The 18,334-nt window shown below is 39.7% G+C and overlaps 1 protein-coding gene across 3 annotated transcripts in view; it reads right to left on the reverse strand.

Moving 5' to 3' along the window:
- Positions 1–18,334, reverse strand: part of tle5 (TLE family member 5, transcriptional modulator) — a 43,942-nt gene that overhangs the window by 20,527 nt on the left and 5,081 nt on the right. For 2 of the 3 annotated variants that reach the window (XM_088426207.1, XM_088426206.1), the window contains exon 2: positions 2,472–2,560. In XM_088426207.1, the coding sequence (XP_088282333.1) occupies positions 2,472–2,560 (89 nt within the window). Of the gene's footprint in view, positions 1–898; positions 985–2,471; positions 2,561–18,334 lie in introns of those variants that run through there. The other variant, XM_088426208.1, reaches the window with a different exon arrangement.

The following is an 18,334-nucleotide window of genomic DNA, read 5'->3' on the forward strand; positions in this document are numbered from 1 at the left end:
AAAACAACGCGGACAAGGAACCACATGCTGCTTTCACCTAGTCTTAAACACCGTGCTCACAAGGAGCAGCCTGCTCTGGTACATTTGCATTAGACGGGCAAAACAAAATGTCAATGTCACGTTCCTGCTGATAGGCATGGCATCGACTTCCTGCTTTCCATGTATACGTTTGTGGAATTTGTGGTGTGTTGTCATGACAACAAAGGCTCCCCCCTTCCACCGTCAGTCTACCTGGGATTGGCTGTGCGCCTCCTGCGATTGGCGCTCATCAGCCGGCGGGCATGCACCGCTGCTCTCCAAAGACACTTTGATGGAGTTTTATTGCCGATCCTTCCGTCTCTAAATCGCTTGTGCTGTCATCTTTATTTTGATTGATGTATTCCCTGATCTACTTATGCATGGGACTGAGGGAAAGGGGATTAGGAGGACAAGCAGGAGGAAGACTGCAACAGATACAATGGCTGCTACTATACCTATGGGAACGCCTGTTGTACATTTACCCTTTTAAAGGCTTCCACAACATACAGCTTATCACTCACTACAAAGCTTCCACTGTGATTCACCCGTTTTAACCCCTCCCCCTCCTTCCAAGTCAACAGGCACAAAAAACAGCCTTTTTCCCAACTGCGTGTTGGCTCTGATGGGGGTTAAATGCCGCTGCACGCCATTGAAGAATCACAAAAAAGAACAAAGACTAACGTGAAAAAAAACAAAAAAATATTCATGACGTTCCTGTTATGTCGCAAAGCTCTGCAAGCAGAATGAAGAAAAGGGATCGTCATGACGCTTGAAATAACGTTGAGCTTTCATCTGCCTGTGCTACGGTAGACGCAAATGTACACAAGAACAAACCGGGGAGGAAGTCAACCGCGCAAAGAGAAAGCCCATGATGTCTCACCTTTCAGAACTGCCATCAAACACATCAGTTAACATTCTAACAGCCGCTCTGGGGGAGACTTTTTACGCCGTAATGGGGAGATTAGGATCCAAAAAGACAGCATGACTTCAAAGAAAGGTGAATGTTAAGGGAGGAATCAATTATATTACATCCTCAAAGGGTAAACCCACATCCTTGGGCATAAAATAACAGGTAGTGCCGCCAGGTAGCTATAATTCCACTAAAGAAAGGTCTCATAGCTGTGCAGCCAGCACAAATTTGAATGCCCTTGTGCTGTCAACAAAACTAAACTAACTACATTTGGAGACGCGTTTTGATTACAAACTAGTAAACGACTGATATGGGTTTTTTTTAGGCTGATGCCCATTTTTGGCAGAATAAAATGCTGATTAGTCTACTGATTATTGTAAAAATGCTAAAAAAATGAAATAGCATGTTTCCTCTCAATGCATCGCAATAGGTTTCAATTATATGCGGCCTTTCACTATTTTCGCTATTCCCCGCGAATAAGGAGGGTCAACAGTAAATATATTGTTTTTGTCTTGATTGTTGTCGAATGTGTTTGTGTTACCAGCAGTTGAATGGGTTTCACATTTCACACTTTTGTGCTTATAGTGCTTCAAGTTCCACTATGTGGTTTATGCTTAATTCTTTTTAATATGAAACAGTGAACAATAGGTCGGCAAAGTAATGACATTCATTGCGCAACTTCTTTCCATTGCTCCTGTAATTGGATTGCAAAACGAAGATTTGCATATTTTTGAGCCTGGTTTGTTAAAAAAAAATATTCCATAGGAACAAGTGCAACTGTTAGGTCTCGACATTAAAGCGTGCAGATCTATTTTTACAGATGAAACTTTTCAAAATTATCGAATTTAGAACATAGAATGTCAGCAAAATCTAATAGAGGTTTTATAACATTCATAATTAGCCACTGAACATGATTTCAAGATGACAATTTGTGATGGCAATTTAATCTTAAACCGGACTCATCCAACTTATCCAACTTCAAATCGGGAAGATGATTTTGTCTGTCATGCCATCTCGCACTGCAAGAAACAATTTCAAAATAAAAGCATTCCAAAGCACTGTTTACTGTTTGTTACTGTATTTGGGAAGACTTTGCCGAACAAATTGTTGTGGCTGGCTTGATTTGCATTTCCAACAATGTAAACCAATTTAACGGGTAGTCAAGGCCAAAAAAAAAAAACAACCCACAAACATTTCATTCACCCAAGATACTCCAGTTATTCAAAGACTTGTTTCAGCCCGACTTTAAAACAATCAGTGTTTCGATTGGATTAAGCGAGCAAAGAGAAAATGATTAGGTTTAAGCGATTTTTCAGCTATGTACAGTAGAGAGGAAAAGACAAAAATAAATAAATTACAAGTGCAAAAGCAATCTTTTTTTTCATAGCTTACAAAGAAAAAATAGCAACATGTTTTGAAAATAAGTTACATAAATTCCACTCTGGCACCATGAAGCCTCACCGTGACAGCTTAAAATAGAAACAAGTAAGGCCACGTCTTTTGTAGACACTTTTTTTTTTGTTAACTTTTCATGTCATCTCACCTGTGGTATTGTGCTTGGAGGAACTGGAACTCGTCCTTGATCCTGTCACAGGAGTCGGACGTTGTGAATTTCAGCTGCTGCGATGAAGCCTGCCAAAGAAGGATGAACAGCGTGAAAAAGCAGGCGGGAGTGACAGGCTGAGACGAAAAAATAATTATAAACACACGCGAGAGATAACGTGTTATTTCAATAAAGGGTTTCAGGCCAGTGATCAGCAAAAGAAACTGCTAGCCAAAATGGATCACATCCAATTACATATTTAAGCACAGCATCGTGATGCTCCCCCATAGCCTGTAATGATAAATGGACAAAAATGCTGCCTGAAATATCAACATGAGACTGACTGAGTTTAGAACGACATTTACCAACTTTAAAAATGAATAATTTGTCTACATGTGCCCTTCATATACCCACAAAAAATAAAAAAAATCACAGTGTGTACTTAAAACCACACAGCATTGAAATAAACAGACTAAACTGAACTAAAACTGAAGTAAACTAAAAGATTATGGACAGCTATTTTCCTCATTAAAACATGCAGAAACGCTTGAGAGGCTGGAAAAGAGTCAATTTGAGTTACGATTCGTCAAATAAATGACAATCAATTATCAAAACAAACAATGTCCATTTTTGATGATTGAGTCATCATTTTAAGTGCTCGTTTTGTTTAAATTTGTCCATCCATCAATTTTTTTGAGTCACATATCCTCACAAGGGTTGCAGGCTTGCTGGTGCCTATCCCAGCTGACTTGGGCCAGTAGGTGGGAAACACCCTGAGCTGGTTGGCAGCCAATTGCAGGGCACACAGAGGCGAACAACCATTCATGAACCCAATCACAACAAAGGACAATTTAGTTAATGTCCACAACACCTGCCATGCACGATTTTGGAGTGTGGGAGGAAGCCAGAGTGCCCAGAAAGAACCCACATGGGCTCGGGGAGAACATGCAAACTCCACACAGGAAGGCTGAGAGCGAGCTGGATTTGTACTCGAGTCCCTGAAGTTTGATCAGTTTTGGTCGGTCCGAGTAACTATTTTGCTGCTTAGCAGCTGGACTTGTCTTAGTCTTCTTGCATAGATTTCTCTGACAGTTATGGTTCAAACCAGGAACTGAATCTTACTTTGTTATCACGCGGTCAATTTGCAAAATTGCAAATTGCAAAAATCCTGCTTTTGAATAAAGGAATGAAAATTTAACGTGACTCAATTCATTGATTAAACAACAAAATTATCAACCGACTGATTAACACAGTGCAATGATTAATTGTCCTAAATTGCAGCCCTAATTTCAAAGGGGGCATCCAATTGAAAAAGATCATTTAACAATGCAATCAATTTTATTCAATAACTCGATGAATCAATGGGACATTCATTTGAATTCTTCCATAGCTGCAGGGGGCCACGCTTAGTCACATACATGTCAGAAAATTAGGCACTCTCACCCGTTATTCACCACAACCTCCACAAAGCCCAATACAAGTGATAATCCACATTCAAAGCAACGCAGCGTTGTATAATGTAGTGACGACACACCTAAACACATTGGGGGACAGGAGAGGGAGCTGGAATCAAGCCCAAATCCGGCACGGCAAGTGTGAGTACACCCTTAATCACACAGGGGGCAGCTGTATTAACTATAAATGTTCCCTGAGCACCACTTTGGATACAAACGCACACCAGTTTGCCTTCATGTCATGTCCAAAGCGGTTTGTCAGAGCCTCATATAGCTACCAAGAACAATAACTCTTTCAGTGCGCTTGACTGATGTCGTTTGTTGTCATTGTAAATCTGTCCACATTTTCACCGCAGCCAATTGTACACGGCCCGCTTGTGTAAACGCAACGAGGGGCAAAATCACATTATTCCCCAGTAGTGTGCGTAATGGCTCTCGTGGGAGAAGGTGACATTTACCCACTAAAACTGGCACGCCATTATTAGGAACGACTTGTCCTCTGCTGCCTTGGAAAAAATGGCCCCATAGCGTTCACAGGAGCGTGGCCGGAGAAAATGTAGCACAATAGACTGACTGCAGGATGCTCAAATCGGCCAGACTCGCAAGCCAAACGATTAAATATGATGAATAACTTTTACACAGAGGAAACACAAAAAGTCTTGCGGGTGTATTGTTCAACAGTTCTGTATTAATGTGTTCATGTTGGAAAGCATTGAGAGTTGTTATTTCATTGCAAAAAAAACCATGCAGTAATGACAATATAAAATAGCATGCAATGAATTATTTTTTTGCCACATTTTTTTTCTTCAATTCATTGGACATTATGCTCCTCCTAGTATGAGCATCATGACCACCTGGGCCAGTATAAAACACATAAAACCACACACGAACAAGTGTTTAATCACTGACTTAGTGAGATACTCTAATTTATCAGTTTCTTTGTTTTTTTTTCAAAAATATGAAGGATATATACGGAGTATTGTTATATTGTTTGTCTACATTTGTTGTACCAATGAACTAATGTCCATTGCATAATGGGTTATAGCACTGTAAAATCAAATATGGCATTTTGCATTGTGTGTTACCATTAGGTTAAACGGACTTTAAGGAAAAGGTGTGTGTTTGTTTCTTAAGTCACGCCGAAAATGGTTATTACCATAATACAGTCTATAAAACCCTACCATTCTTAACTTTTCCACTACATGATATTCTGCACTACAGTATTAGCACCATTGTCTGTTTGTTGTTTATTGCTTTTTATTGCTATTTATTTATTGCTCAATTATGGAATGTAGTCTGCTGCTCCGGGAAGTGAATAAGAACAGAATAAGAATTTCATTGTATGGCACAACTATACATATGACAATAAATCTCTTAAATCTTGAATCTCTTTCAGTGCCATCTGAAAAGGCAACGCGTACAGTGCCAGCCAATTTCGAACATTTTGCCATATCACTCAAGGCCGACAGAATATTGTATTGTGTTACTATTGTCAGGTTAATTTGTGACACATTTGTAGGAAACGATACATGAAAAGGGAGAAAAGGCCATCTTTTTTTAGCTAATGAGCCAACATGCATAAGGAGAACGGAGAAGGACTGTACATGGTCAACTAACTGCGCTCGGCTTAGCCACTTGAACCCTCTCTCTTTATTTGATTTAGAGGACCCTAACTACAGGACAATAAGGTTCCGGCCCTAAAAGGGCTAAAAGTGCATCGAGGGGAGAAGACTATTTTATGTGGGTGAAAGATTAGTACATGTATGATAAAACATTATGCGTAGCAAGACATTCTGCAAAAATATTTTGTCTGCGATATATTTTGACAATCACAGATGAAGTGGTATCTCTCTGCAGAAGAGCTCAAGCAGGCAGGCTTGAGCGTCCTTCCTCCGGCAAAGTTGACGACAAAACAAGAACAAAACATTTTTTCTTTGCAAGCAGTGCATTAATTCTAAACAGCAAAACATTTCTGCATTGCCAGCCGTTATATTTTGTAGCAAATGTATGATCACTATTTTTACAATTATTCCAAAAACTAGGTAGACATTGATGGTGCCATATGAAAGATTGGAATCCATTCTTTACCGAGAAAAAGCAAGCGATATTCAATCTTATTCTGTTCTTTAGTAATCACTTTTTGAAAATAAGTCATTTGAGTGACACCAAGCTTAAAAGATGTGTTTTCTGCACCACGGTGACTTTGACTCAAACAAATATTTTTAGAAGCATCTGAAACATCTCAACAGTCCTTTTCTTTGATAAAACATGAACAAAACCAGTAATAATGTGTTTTTGATGGCAAAATAACAGTTCTCGTCTATATATATATATATATATATATATATATATATAAAACTATGTTACAAGAGTCCTCGATTGGCATGATATTAAGAGGAGCCCTGGCCATGAGTGTCACTTATCCATTCATCAAAAAAAGAACATAAGTGATAAGTGATTTTGTCATTGGCACACAACCTAAGTATTTTACATGACAACAATTATCGTCCATGGCACTGAAAGACTTAACATGGCATTCTGATAGATATTGCGATTGTGGAACATGAATCCATATCCCTTTCAGGGAGCTGCCATTTTGCCAATTGCTGTGGACTGAAAACAGCTCACGGATCACCTGTTTTCTGAGTTTGGTCCTATAACAAGCTGAGCCATGATTGGTCGTTACCTAAACTCTGGGCAACTGTCATATGAACTTCAGTCGCCGGAAATAACAAAACAGTCGCCTCCACAGATGAATAAAATGTAGATGTTGTTGCTTAATTCATATTCCACAAACACAATATCAATCATAATACTGTTTTTATACCAGAATGGTTGCATAGAACATATTCTTGCAAAATAAAAATCTGGGGGTTGACTGCGTTTAGTTTGACAGTAAACTTGAACTGAGGTGGAAATAAACATCTGCGCGGAACCTAGTATTCTAAGATTAACTTGGACAATAGGCCTCATGCACCAACACGCTAATACTTGAATATTTGATCATTTATTAAACTTGAAATATGAGTACACTACAACTGTAACATCGGGCCTTTCACATTCAAAAGAGAAGCTGGCTTTATATAGAGGAACAACAGTCTACACACATGCACACACAGAAAAAGTCAAGCTGTTGCTTAGAGACGCTGGCTTTAAAGCCAAATACGCTTTTCTATTATCTCTCTGGACCGTATTGGCGAGGAACAAACTCATCAAACAGCACCGCGGCTATTTGGTGCTGTGCCACGTTGAGCATGTGTCAACACAAGGCACTTAGCTGCAGGCAGCCTCGCACATCACGCTGCGATAACTGCTCCCTGCACCGCTTGGCTTTTGCATACCGCGCGTGTGTGTGCGTGTGTGCTTGCACACAGGTTGGCCCCGGAGCCCAAGGCTGGAGTTGCTGCCCCAGATCTTGTTTCCTTGCAGTGTAGCACAGTGTGTGCAACTATTTTCAACACTTTATTTCCCTGTGTGTGTGTGTGTGTGTGTGTGTGTATGTACATGTGTGTATGTGTTTATAGTCAACAGCCCCAGGTAGACCTTCCTGTTGCATATAAATGTTGGGAAGTACACCAGATGAAATATACCAACTTTGAAGGGAAACAGCACATCAGAATACACATGTACAGGTTTCAGGTCCTTCAGAACACAGAAGACAACATGGAGCTGAATTACTAGGGTTTGAGATGCAACGATTAATCGACGACACATTTGATTACAAACTTAATAAATATATTTGATTATCTGTTCATTGTTTAGGGACATAAAATTGTCCAAATACAGAGATTTCACCTTCTTGGTAAGAAATATTCTCATTTTCTTTCATCCTCTCTCTATGAAAGCAAAAATATAGGCTGTTCTGGATCAGAATAATACATTTGCAAACATTTACTTTTACAGTGGATATGTGGATCCATATTTTGCGGATTTTAGGACTTAACAGACCAAACCAGCAAACGATTCATTGAAGTTAGTGCATTTTCTGCACCGGAGTTTTTATTAACCTTTTACTGGGCACAGCGATCTCTTTCGGCTGATAGTCTAAATAGGTAAAAACGGCCTTTATTACGCACACCTTGTTCTATTTTTTTTTAGTCCTAAATAGGCAAGAATTTACAAGATTTTAGAGAAATTTAGGGGTACATTAAAACATTTTCATTAAGTCAAACTAATAGACATGCCAAACAAATTTCAAACGATTGCTCTATATTTGACCTTGTGAAGTTTCCTTTTATGGAGACTCAACAAGCTATGCTGTCATGTAGATGGAAAACTCAAATTCTTCACAAATTAGCGTTGATATTTCTATGGTTCATCTGTGGTTAAAAAACTAATTAAAAAAAATCTTTAGAATAGGATTGTTTTTTGTTAACCCTTGGAAATGGTCAAATTGACTCCAAAATAGCTGCCTCAAACCAAAATGGCAGAATTACAGAGTCTTTCCAGGCATTTACATGACGTTTGTTCACATTAGTAAAATGGGAATATACAAGCCCTGTCATTATGCCATTTGCTTATTATTTTGATTAAGGTGTTCTTATGAAGCTTTTTCGTTCCATTTGTTAATTCAGTTTGCTTCTAATTGGAATTCAAAGCTCCATATAAACTCCGCTTTCGACGATTCAATGGTAATAGCGAGACAAACTTGTCTATCTTTGAATCACCTAAAAATGGTGGTTTTGGAGGCACAGGGAATCTATCCAACGCCAGCGGAAGGTAACTGGCAAACAATCCAAGTTGCCATTAAATCAACTGAGCTAGAATCAATTTATATATACTTATATATGGATCAATATTGAGATTGGGATTCATAGATGGGGAATGAACTGATAAAGTAAGCTTGACCTGTTTCTTTTGTTTGTTTACAGTTGAACAAGATAGGTCATATTAACATTGAGTTATTATGCTATTGAGAATTTAGAGTTATTATTTGAGTTATTATTTTTATTACTTTGAGTACTACTATATTGTGATTGGGCTGTGTGAAAAAAGTTTTAAAATATGTCACTAAGGGTGCGCCTTATAATCTGGTGCGCCTTATAAGTGCGGAAAATACGGTACCTCTGATTCTAATGCAGGCCAGCGCTAAAGAAAATTAATGAATGGATGAATACATCGGGTTTGGGAGGATTTATTTACAAAGCTCTCAAAAAGGCTTCAGTCAAACTAAAAATCATGACAACAAAGATGTTTCAGGAGGGATCGTTTTACCATTCAAATTAGAATTTTATAATAAGTGCATGAAGCTGGAACTTGTCTACGGCTGTTAAATTTGTCGGTTAGTGTATCAACTATACTGTATGTATATACAGCATGTCACCTCGCATATACACAACACACTGGAAACGTTCTTTGTGCCACTGTCCAAAACAAGGTGCTGTACGGGTGCCCAACACCAGATGGACGCCCATAATGTGAATGAAATATTGTCGTAATACAGCGACATGTGCCATCTGCTATGACCGAAAAGGTGGATGCATGTGTTGGGAGCCAAAATTGTGCTTGTGCAAGAATGAGCATGGCTGGCTAGGTTGTATGGAGGGAACCATGGCCGCCAACATCCGTGTGTGTGATTGTGTGTGTGAGAATGTGTGACAAAGATACATGGTGTGTATGTGCGGTTGGTGCTTGATGAGCTTGTGTGTATGAGGCAAAAATATTCATTGCCATGAGTCACACAGCCCACACAGCCTCTTCCTTGCATGCTCAATTTGCATAGGGTGCGTAGACACACACACGCACGTATTCACGCACACACACAGCACTTTAAATGTAGGACAACCTCTAATTCGATTCTGCCCCACTCCTTTGAGACGTAATTAAAGCATTAAAAAGCTTTGTGCGCCGGCGAGGCAATTGAGACAGTCTTCAGCGAATAAATGGGATTCGTCGTTTCAGGAAATTACTGCCCCGCCTTCCTTCCCGTCCCACCTGAACCCCGGCACAATCCACACATACACACACATCTCCCCTTGCCTCTTCACCCTGCCTCATCCATGTGAAATCTACTGCAAAACGTTGTTTTTACACCACTGAGCAGTTAACAAAGAGAATGGAAGGAGATTAGGGCACACACACAAACCAGCAGAGTACCAGCAGGATACATTGGAAAACATCCTCCTCCGTATAAATCCTGCCTAAGGGTAGTGGGAGTGTGGGGATCGTATTTCCTGGAGCAGTGCCTGGCTGTTTGCATCTCACTTGGTGTGTGTGTGTGTGTGTGTGTGTGTGTGTGTGTGTTTTGCTAGGAGGCTGCGTTGGAATTGTAAGCCCTGGCTAATGACTGGATGTTATCTCACTCCCACTCTTTAAAAGGACTGCAGAAGATCTACGCAGAGAGACTAATAGTTGGCCGTGTTATGTTTGTGAATCTACAAGGCTGTTTTGTTGCGCACCATAGCAACAGTCCAGTCAAGGCCAACTTGGCTGCATCCACTTTCGGCGTTCGTCGAAAAACCCAAACTTGTGGGTGGAGGATGAAGGCAAACGCACTGTCTTACATTTAAGTCAGTACATTTATTCAACGGCTAACACTGGAGTGGAAATTTACCACAGCATGTGGCTCCATATCCAAGGGTATTTGTTTGAGTGATCACAAAGTAACTCAGTGTTAAGTCTAATATTATTCAGAGAACTTTATTTAGGTTTACAACTAAATGAACGGCTTCAAAAATGTGAGAGGCATGTGGTTCATTTAACAGGGTCAGCTTGCAATGTTTATTCCTGTAACTAAAACGTTTTCTAACAGTAAATTGTACAGTCACGAGGAAGTTGATGTTTGTGTAAGTGGAGCAACAAGCTTCTAAGTTAATCAGAACTTTATTAAAGTTGTACTTGGTACACTGGAACCCACACTCAGTTGCAATAGGTGCATATCTGCAATTGAAAAAATAAATCATATAGGGCTGCAACTAGCAAATATTTAAATGCAGTAATAGATTAATCAGTTTAATAATCAATGAACTGAATTTTATAACACATTTTAATGTCCATCCCTCTATAAAGTACTTTTTACAATTTGATCGCTGATTTGGTTTGTAGAATATCAGAAAACCGGTAAAAATGTTAATCTTTTTTTTCTAAAGTAAAAGCGTATTTGCAAATGTTTTTTGTGATTCAGTAGATGATGATCAGCCTGCTTTCATACAGGACTAAAGAAATCAGAGAAAGTTTTCAGTTTACACAGCTCAGCACCGCAAGCAAGTCGAACGTATGCTAATTGGTGTTTGCAGCATTGGTTTAGTCATACGACGGATAGCAACCGCAAAACTCCCACTAGCCATGCAAGTCGAGTTCAGAACCACGCAAGATACCTTTATAAAAGATTAATCAACATAGCTTGACCTGGGTGACCAAGCCATCCCTTTTTAACTGGGACAGCCCCAATTTTTATCCTTGAGTCCAGAGTCCTGACATATTTTCCTAGCCTTATTGATTTGTCCCGATTTTTTAATTTTTTTTAGTCCAGCAAGTCAAATGTTTGGGTCATGTCAATCACATAGTTGTCATAGTAATTTATATGATGTGCCAATTAAACAGGAATTTACAGGTACTACCCAAAAAATTTGACTATCAAGTAAAAATTGTTTAATTTAAGCAATTTAGCATAAAAGATGAACCCAACTAAAGTTATTGGGCCATTACACGCTAAGTGACATAGCTCAAGCAGTTTCTTGTAACTTTGCCGATTAAGATGTACAGCTTATTGAAACCACAAACCTAGAAAAGTATTTTTCTGTAGGTTCACAGTCATTCAAATGACAAAAATTTGAATATATGTTAATTCGCATTTTGTTTGTTTATTTAATATGTCAAATTCACTTTTAAGTGGAATTGCATAAATATAACATTTTCAGGATATTCCAATTTTCTGAGGAGCACCTGTAAACTGCATTTACGTCAAATCGGAAATAGAACTACTTCCTGTTTATGTGCTCGACAAATCACGGAAAAAAAAAATCGGACCATAGCCAGTTTTGGTATAGCAAGGTATGTTATGTCGATTGATTTTCAGTTTTGCCCTCTAAAAAAATTGCTCGCGTTCAACGATTGATAGCCACTTGGGGAAGCAAAAGAAAGTGCGTCCTGTGTGCACTCACAGTTGACTAGAGATGCATTCAATGACCACCCACACGTTAGCCCATCTAGAATGTCAATAGAAATACTAATTCAATGAACCAAACAGAAATGACTGGCTGTGAGCACACAGCAAGGGGGATGTGGAAGCCTTTCAATGATTATTTGATTAATCCAAATCAGAAGAGCCGCATGTCCACTGAAGTTGCAGGGGCAGAGGATACAAATTTTACTACATTGGCACAAAACTGGGACCAAGCACATCAGATTAGATCATGGTGAGTGCATGGACCAATTTAGTAACGCAGTTGAGATGTCATCCAAGATAGCATTAAGGATTGGCTACAGTAATAACGCAACCACTGGTCACCAGATTGACGAGCAATTAAAATTGGTTATAAATAGTCCTGAAAATGTACTGAATATTATAAAGCACGTGCAACGTTACACTGGTGAAACGTTCATTGACCGCTCACAATGTGTGAAATCTGAAACATGCTCACCTTAACACTTAACAAATATATAAATTATGGATATGAAGACAAGAAAATATGAAGAGCTTAAGAGGATGAGATTTATTCTGTTTTGCTGAAGTTTTTACATTGTTGCCAAAGTGCTGTGCATCTCATACACAGTAAAATAGGAAATAGCAGAATTTGACCCCAAATTTAAGGATGCGTCTTACATACAGGTGCATCTTGTATTTGGGGAATTACGGTAATAAAGCAAAAATATATATTCTTAATTCTTAATCCTAGTAATGACAGTAGCGATTTGGTAAAACTATACTGTATAACCTGTAGCATATATGCATTTGCAGTGAGCTTTTAGTGACTTGTTGTTGCTGTTGTGTTGTTTTTTTTCCTCTCTTTTTTGGGGGGGAAAGTCACAGAATGTCATGCTATCAATACCACCACCTCAACACATTGAACACCGCTGCAATAAACCAATAAATGGGAAATGTCCTTGTTTTACTTCCCCAAAGGCTACTATGGCAAGGGGATCGCTGTCATACTAATATGCTGTCCATCAATACGCAACAAGTAAACCAAGTGCAGTGTGAAAAGGTTCGTCAACGTTGACAAAGGGGTGATTCAAATTTCACACAAAATCCCAATTGGGCACTTAGACCTCCGGTATAAGTCCATCTAAAGAATAGCTACCGCCCAATCACTACACAGAAACGCGAAAGGTTATTTCCAAGAACCCCGGTCAACACAGCTGCTTCCAGTATGTGTGTATTTGAGTTAAAACGTGTGCGTGTGTGTGTGTAGGAGTGTGTGCGCACGCACGGTAATTCTGAGGTAAGGGATTGTGTCTTCAGCCGCTCTGGACAGGAGCTTTGGAGTGCAGAGAGAGCCTAATCCTGTTTGGGCCAGGAATTTGATTTTGATTATTATCTCTCACGGTCCAAGCCAAGGCTTAGCCCAATTTCCCCTCCTCCTCCCCTCACACACCTCCCCTAGCAGCCGACAGAGTTGACCTCGTTAAGATGCTTTAAAGAGGATTATTCTACTTTTATCACTTGGAGTGAGGTGCCCTTGCAAACACAGACTTGGCTCGACTCAGCTCGGCTCCCTGCTCTGTGCAACTATCTTGACCCCGTGTGCAAGGCCAGCCAAGCGTGCGGTAAAAACAAACACAAACATGACACTCATGGCATGCTGCCCTGGAGACACGGATGCAGAAAAAAATGCAAACACACATGCACACACACAAGTTTGTACGGCTATACTTGTGAGGACATCCATTGACAAAATGCATTTCCTACCCTTACCCTTAACCATCAGAAATGAAGAAAAGTCTTGACCCTCAAAAAGAGGTCTGAACAAGTGCGGATCGGCCAAATTGTCCTCACTTCTCCGAAATGTCTTCACTCTGTCGGTAGAAATCCGAAATTGGTTCTCACAAGTATAGTCGTACAGGAACACACACACATACACACGCACGCACGCAGGCACGCACACTCACAGGAAAAGAGTGCAGCAATTGCAAAGCCAAGGGAAATGGGCAATTTGTCAAGAGTTGAGGGGGGAAAATGGTGAGGCAGGACCATGCCAACGGTTTGGAGAGTATGTCTGAGATTAAAGCCAGACGCGTGGAGAGGGACAGTGGGGAGGATGGGGGGGTTCAGGGTTAAGATTACACCCCGTACGGTTGTGCAGATGATTGATGTCTGCTTGTAAAAAGCAAGGTTATTACTCACAACAACCCACAGGGGAGGAAAGGCAAGCGGGGCGAAAGATTAGTCTCTAAGTTTGCAGCAAAGTGCCGATAGAGATGACGATGAATAGATAAATGAAAAGATGGATAAATGGATGGAAAGCTAGAGGGAGGGTTAGATGCTCTGCATAAAAAAGCTTTTGTCTTGCCACACGATGAACATTGTTACACATAGGACACAGCCAGAGTACTTGCCAGAAATGTAGGCAGCTTCTTTAATGTTATTTTGGCTCAGATGTACTCTGCAGCAACCGTCAACAATTTGCTGTCAATGGCCTACAATGACCTTGAAAGTAATTGCACAGCTTTGTTTGTTGTTAGAGTCACTGACCTTTGAAGGAAATTAAACTGGTACACACACACACACACACGCACACACACATATTACAGTGGACCCCTGGGTTACAGCGTCCCTGGCTTACGTTTTTTTTCACGATACGATCTGGAATACTGAGTTTTTCGTCCCCTCTTTAAGGCATTTAGCCTGCTTTACGATTAACATCAACAACTGTCAAGATCTGTTGGGTTGGTTGTGTTTGTTGTTTTGCCTCTCTCTTGAGGCGGTTTTAGGTAATTGCTTTTATTTTCTGTTGGCCTCAAACTGCCTCCGCTGCAACGCCTCACTAAAATGCTGCTCTGCTACTGGTCGGCGTCTCGACTCCCTGAGATACTGGTCTTTTATTGGTCGGTGTTCCAGAAACACTAAGATGCTGGTCTGCTATTGGTCGGCTTCACGCGTTTCAAATTGGCGGTATGGTAAAGATTTGTTCAATTGTGAATGGTTACAAAACCATATTTGTAGTGCATTTTAATGCTTGATTCAAACTATGATACCATGTATAGCAGGGTTGTCAAACTCATTTTTATCGTGGGCCGCATTGTGGCTATAGTTTCTATGGAAGGGCCGTTATAATTTTCAGTAGAATATGATCTTTGAACATTTACCAAATCAGAAGCCAGAGAAAAACTATTGGTTGTGGGGGTGGGTGGTGGTGGTGATGGGCCATGTTTTTTTGTTTTTTTTTGTGTGTGATTTTTTTTTTAATAATTTCTGTAGTTTTTTTTATTGTAATTTATATATTTTAATGTTTTTTTATTTTTTAATTTAGATTTATTTTATAATGTTTATTTTTTATTTTACCTTTAAAATGTTGGCAAATTTGGTATTTTAGCCAGAAACTTGAAGTCGTCATTAGCATTTGGCTGGCCACATTAAATGATGTAGCGGGCCGGATCTGGCCCCCGGGCCTTGAGTTTGACACCTGTGATGTATAGGATGTCTCAACTGTTTGGCGACTAACTATAGCAAAACGGAGTCATCTTTGCGAATGATTCATATTTTCATTCATAATTTTTTGTGTTCATATCCTTATTCATAAGTTATGTATTTGTTGTGCATTGAGTGTATTTCAGATTTCTCTCATTGCATGTGAACGCATCGGCAGTGTAATGTTCAATGAGCTCGAAGCGCATAAACACCCAAAGTTGAGCAGCATCCACGTTTACCTTTTCCTTGTGATGCTGCTCAGGCTTTTTTTTTGCCATAATTACCCAGTTTCGCACAATCCATATTCCGCCAAGTTTATGGTTTTGTGTGTATATGCCGAAACACCAAAATTAATAAACAAGTCAAATGGAATACCTTTCTGTGTTCTCTAACTGGTGCACTCTTAATTGAATCAAATGGAGACATAACTTTTTCACGATACTCTTTGTTTTAGTAATAAAAATCTTTTATTGAAAATACAGCAATCACTTATTTTTCGCCTTTCATTAAAGACTTTAATGGGGACCGGAACCCCATCGTGAAGTGAAAACCGCGAAGTAGCGGTACCCCCCCTCACGGAATTTATTTATTTATTTTTTTAATGTGAAAAGTCTTCATATTATACATATTTAAGACAAATATTACTGCAGTACATTAATTTACTTTAAATTATTAAACCTTATATAGTAACTGAACAGAGTTTGCACAGCCCTGACCTTTAGGCTTTGTGTCACGTAGCCATAAAAAGGCTTAAAGCAGATGATGATGATGATTATGATAATATTAAAAAAGGGGAAAAAAGCCTATGCCGGGCTGAAATGCAATACTGTACTTGTTATTATTTCGTTCTTCTTTCATGTTTACACAGCCACAAACTAAATATACAAGCCACTATGTAGCGGATAATGGAATTACCCCGATACAAATAGCAGTTAAACGAAAATTCAATTATAGTTTCTACAAAAACAAGAAAAATAACTGGTTTGCGGACATGGAGCCCGCGTTGTAGGTGCGGGCATTTCCTGGATACCGACACCTGGAACAGTGTGCAAAAATGACTTTGGCGATGAGCCACATCCGGCTTCACCAAAAGCATTAGTATTCAATCGCGTCGTAGCCCACACGACACCCTCAATGTGCGTTACACGGAGGCAGGAAGTACACAAACAAAAGTAGTGTTGTCGTTGCCTTGCTGTGAATCCTCACGGAGCCTGAAAGGGATCATGGGGATGAAGCAACACTTTGTTCCAGTCCAGGGCCTTAGCGCTCTTAGGCGGACAAACAGAGCAGCTAATTCTCTTGTCTGCTGCAATGCGGTGCGGTCGTGTTCTGTGTCGAGGCAAAGGTCTAAGGGGGGCTCTGGCAGGGTTGAGGCCAGCTGGGCCAATCAAGCAACCCCCGTGGAGAGCTTTGTTCCTGCCCAGCGCACCGTTCTGCACCGGTGAAGGGTTAGCTCAACGCACCGACGCTGCCAATCGACCTTCCCCATAGCCACGTTCCCCACGGGGAACAAGCTGCTGAATACTGATGCAGCAGGTCCACAAAAACGCACGCCCGATAAGCACTCCGATGCCAACGCAAATGATAAATCGTTTAAATTCAGTACATTTTGTCACGGAAGAAACAACAAAAGGCCATTCCGCAAACAAGGCAGCCGACTGCTTATGAATCGGTACCATCTTCCTCCACATCAACATGCAGATGCATGCGGCAAGCACATTTACACTGCTCGACAACGGTAAGAGTCTGCTTTTATTTTTGAGTCAATATCTTTTTGCTATATGTTCTGTGAAGCGCATTTTACAACTGTAGCTGTTGCGATATTGCTATATGAATAAAAGATGTTTTGTATTGTATTATATTTTATTACAGAGGGAAAACAACTCAAATCCTACAAAGGTGGCACGTATTTTAAAGGCACAACGAATCAAAAACAAATTGACTATGAAATAATCAATAGTGTATTTTGATCATTATTTTAAAGACCTTGATCGAAACATGGGAATGCTACGACATTTCTCATCCTTGCACAGCATGAGGGGCTATTTTAAATTGGTTGTTTTTTTTAGATTGTTGGGCCCAAAATGCAAGAGAGTACACGCAGATAATACTCTGCTTCTTAATGCTCTGCATGACAATACCGCACACAACAAACGAAGTGAGGGAAGGCCAATTACAAAACAAACCTTACCATACCCAATAATGTATTGCTTTTATTTTGAAATTGTTCGCACCAGTGTGTTGCGGCTGACTTTACAAAGTGTTGCTACCGACTAGGCATGGGACAATATCAGAATCTGATGGTGTGATAACCTTGAGTAAAAATATCACAGTATCGCGGTAGCACAATATTGAAATTACAGCTGTAAAATACCTCATTTTAAAATCTTTTTTGGTAAATAGACATTTTTCTAGATTATATAAACTTTTACTTTTGAACAAAATATATAATGTGCATTTGTTACAATAACAAACATATAACACACATATGACAAACATTATAGAATAAAAGCAGTCCCACAGCTCTGTTCACTCCCAAAATGAATAAACATCAGTTTTATTATTTTTCAGAAGTAATGTCACACAAATGTAAGGCTTTTAGGTGCGCATGAAATCAAAACTACAGTGGCGGCTGGGGCTGCAGTTGCATTCTATTATGTATCCACTAGATGGCGCTGCGCTCAAGGGATTGTTGCAGTTTATGCAGTCAGGACATGATATGATCAGATATATAAGGCAGGCGCACTTTAATATAAGGCGCAACGTCAGCTTTAAAAAAAGAAAAAGTAAGGCTTTTAGGTGTGCCTTATAGTGCGGAAAATACAGTACTTTGTTTCAAT

Source organism: Hippichthys cyanospilos, chromosome 10 (assembly GCF_059441005.1).
Source record: "Hippichthys cyanospilos isolate Australia breed blue-spotted pipefish chromosome 10, RoL_Hcya_1.0, whole genome shotgun sequence".
Taxonomy (NCBI): domain Eukaryota; kingdom Metazoa; phylum Chordata; class Actinopteri; order Syngnathiformes; family Syngnathidae; genus Hippichthys; species Hippichthys cyanospilos.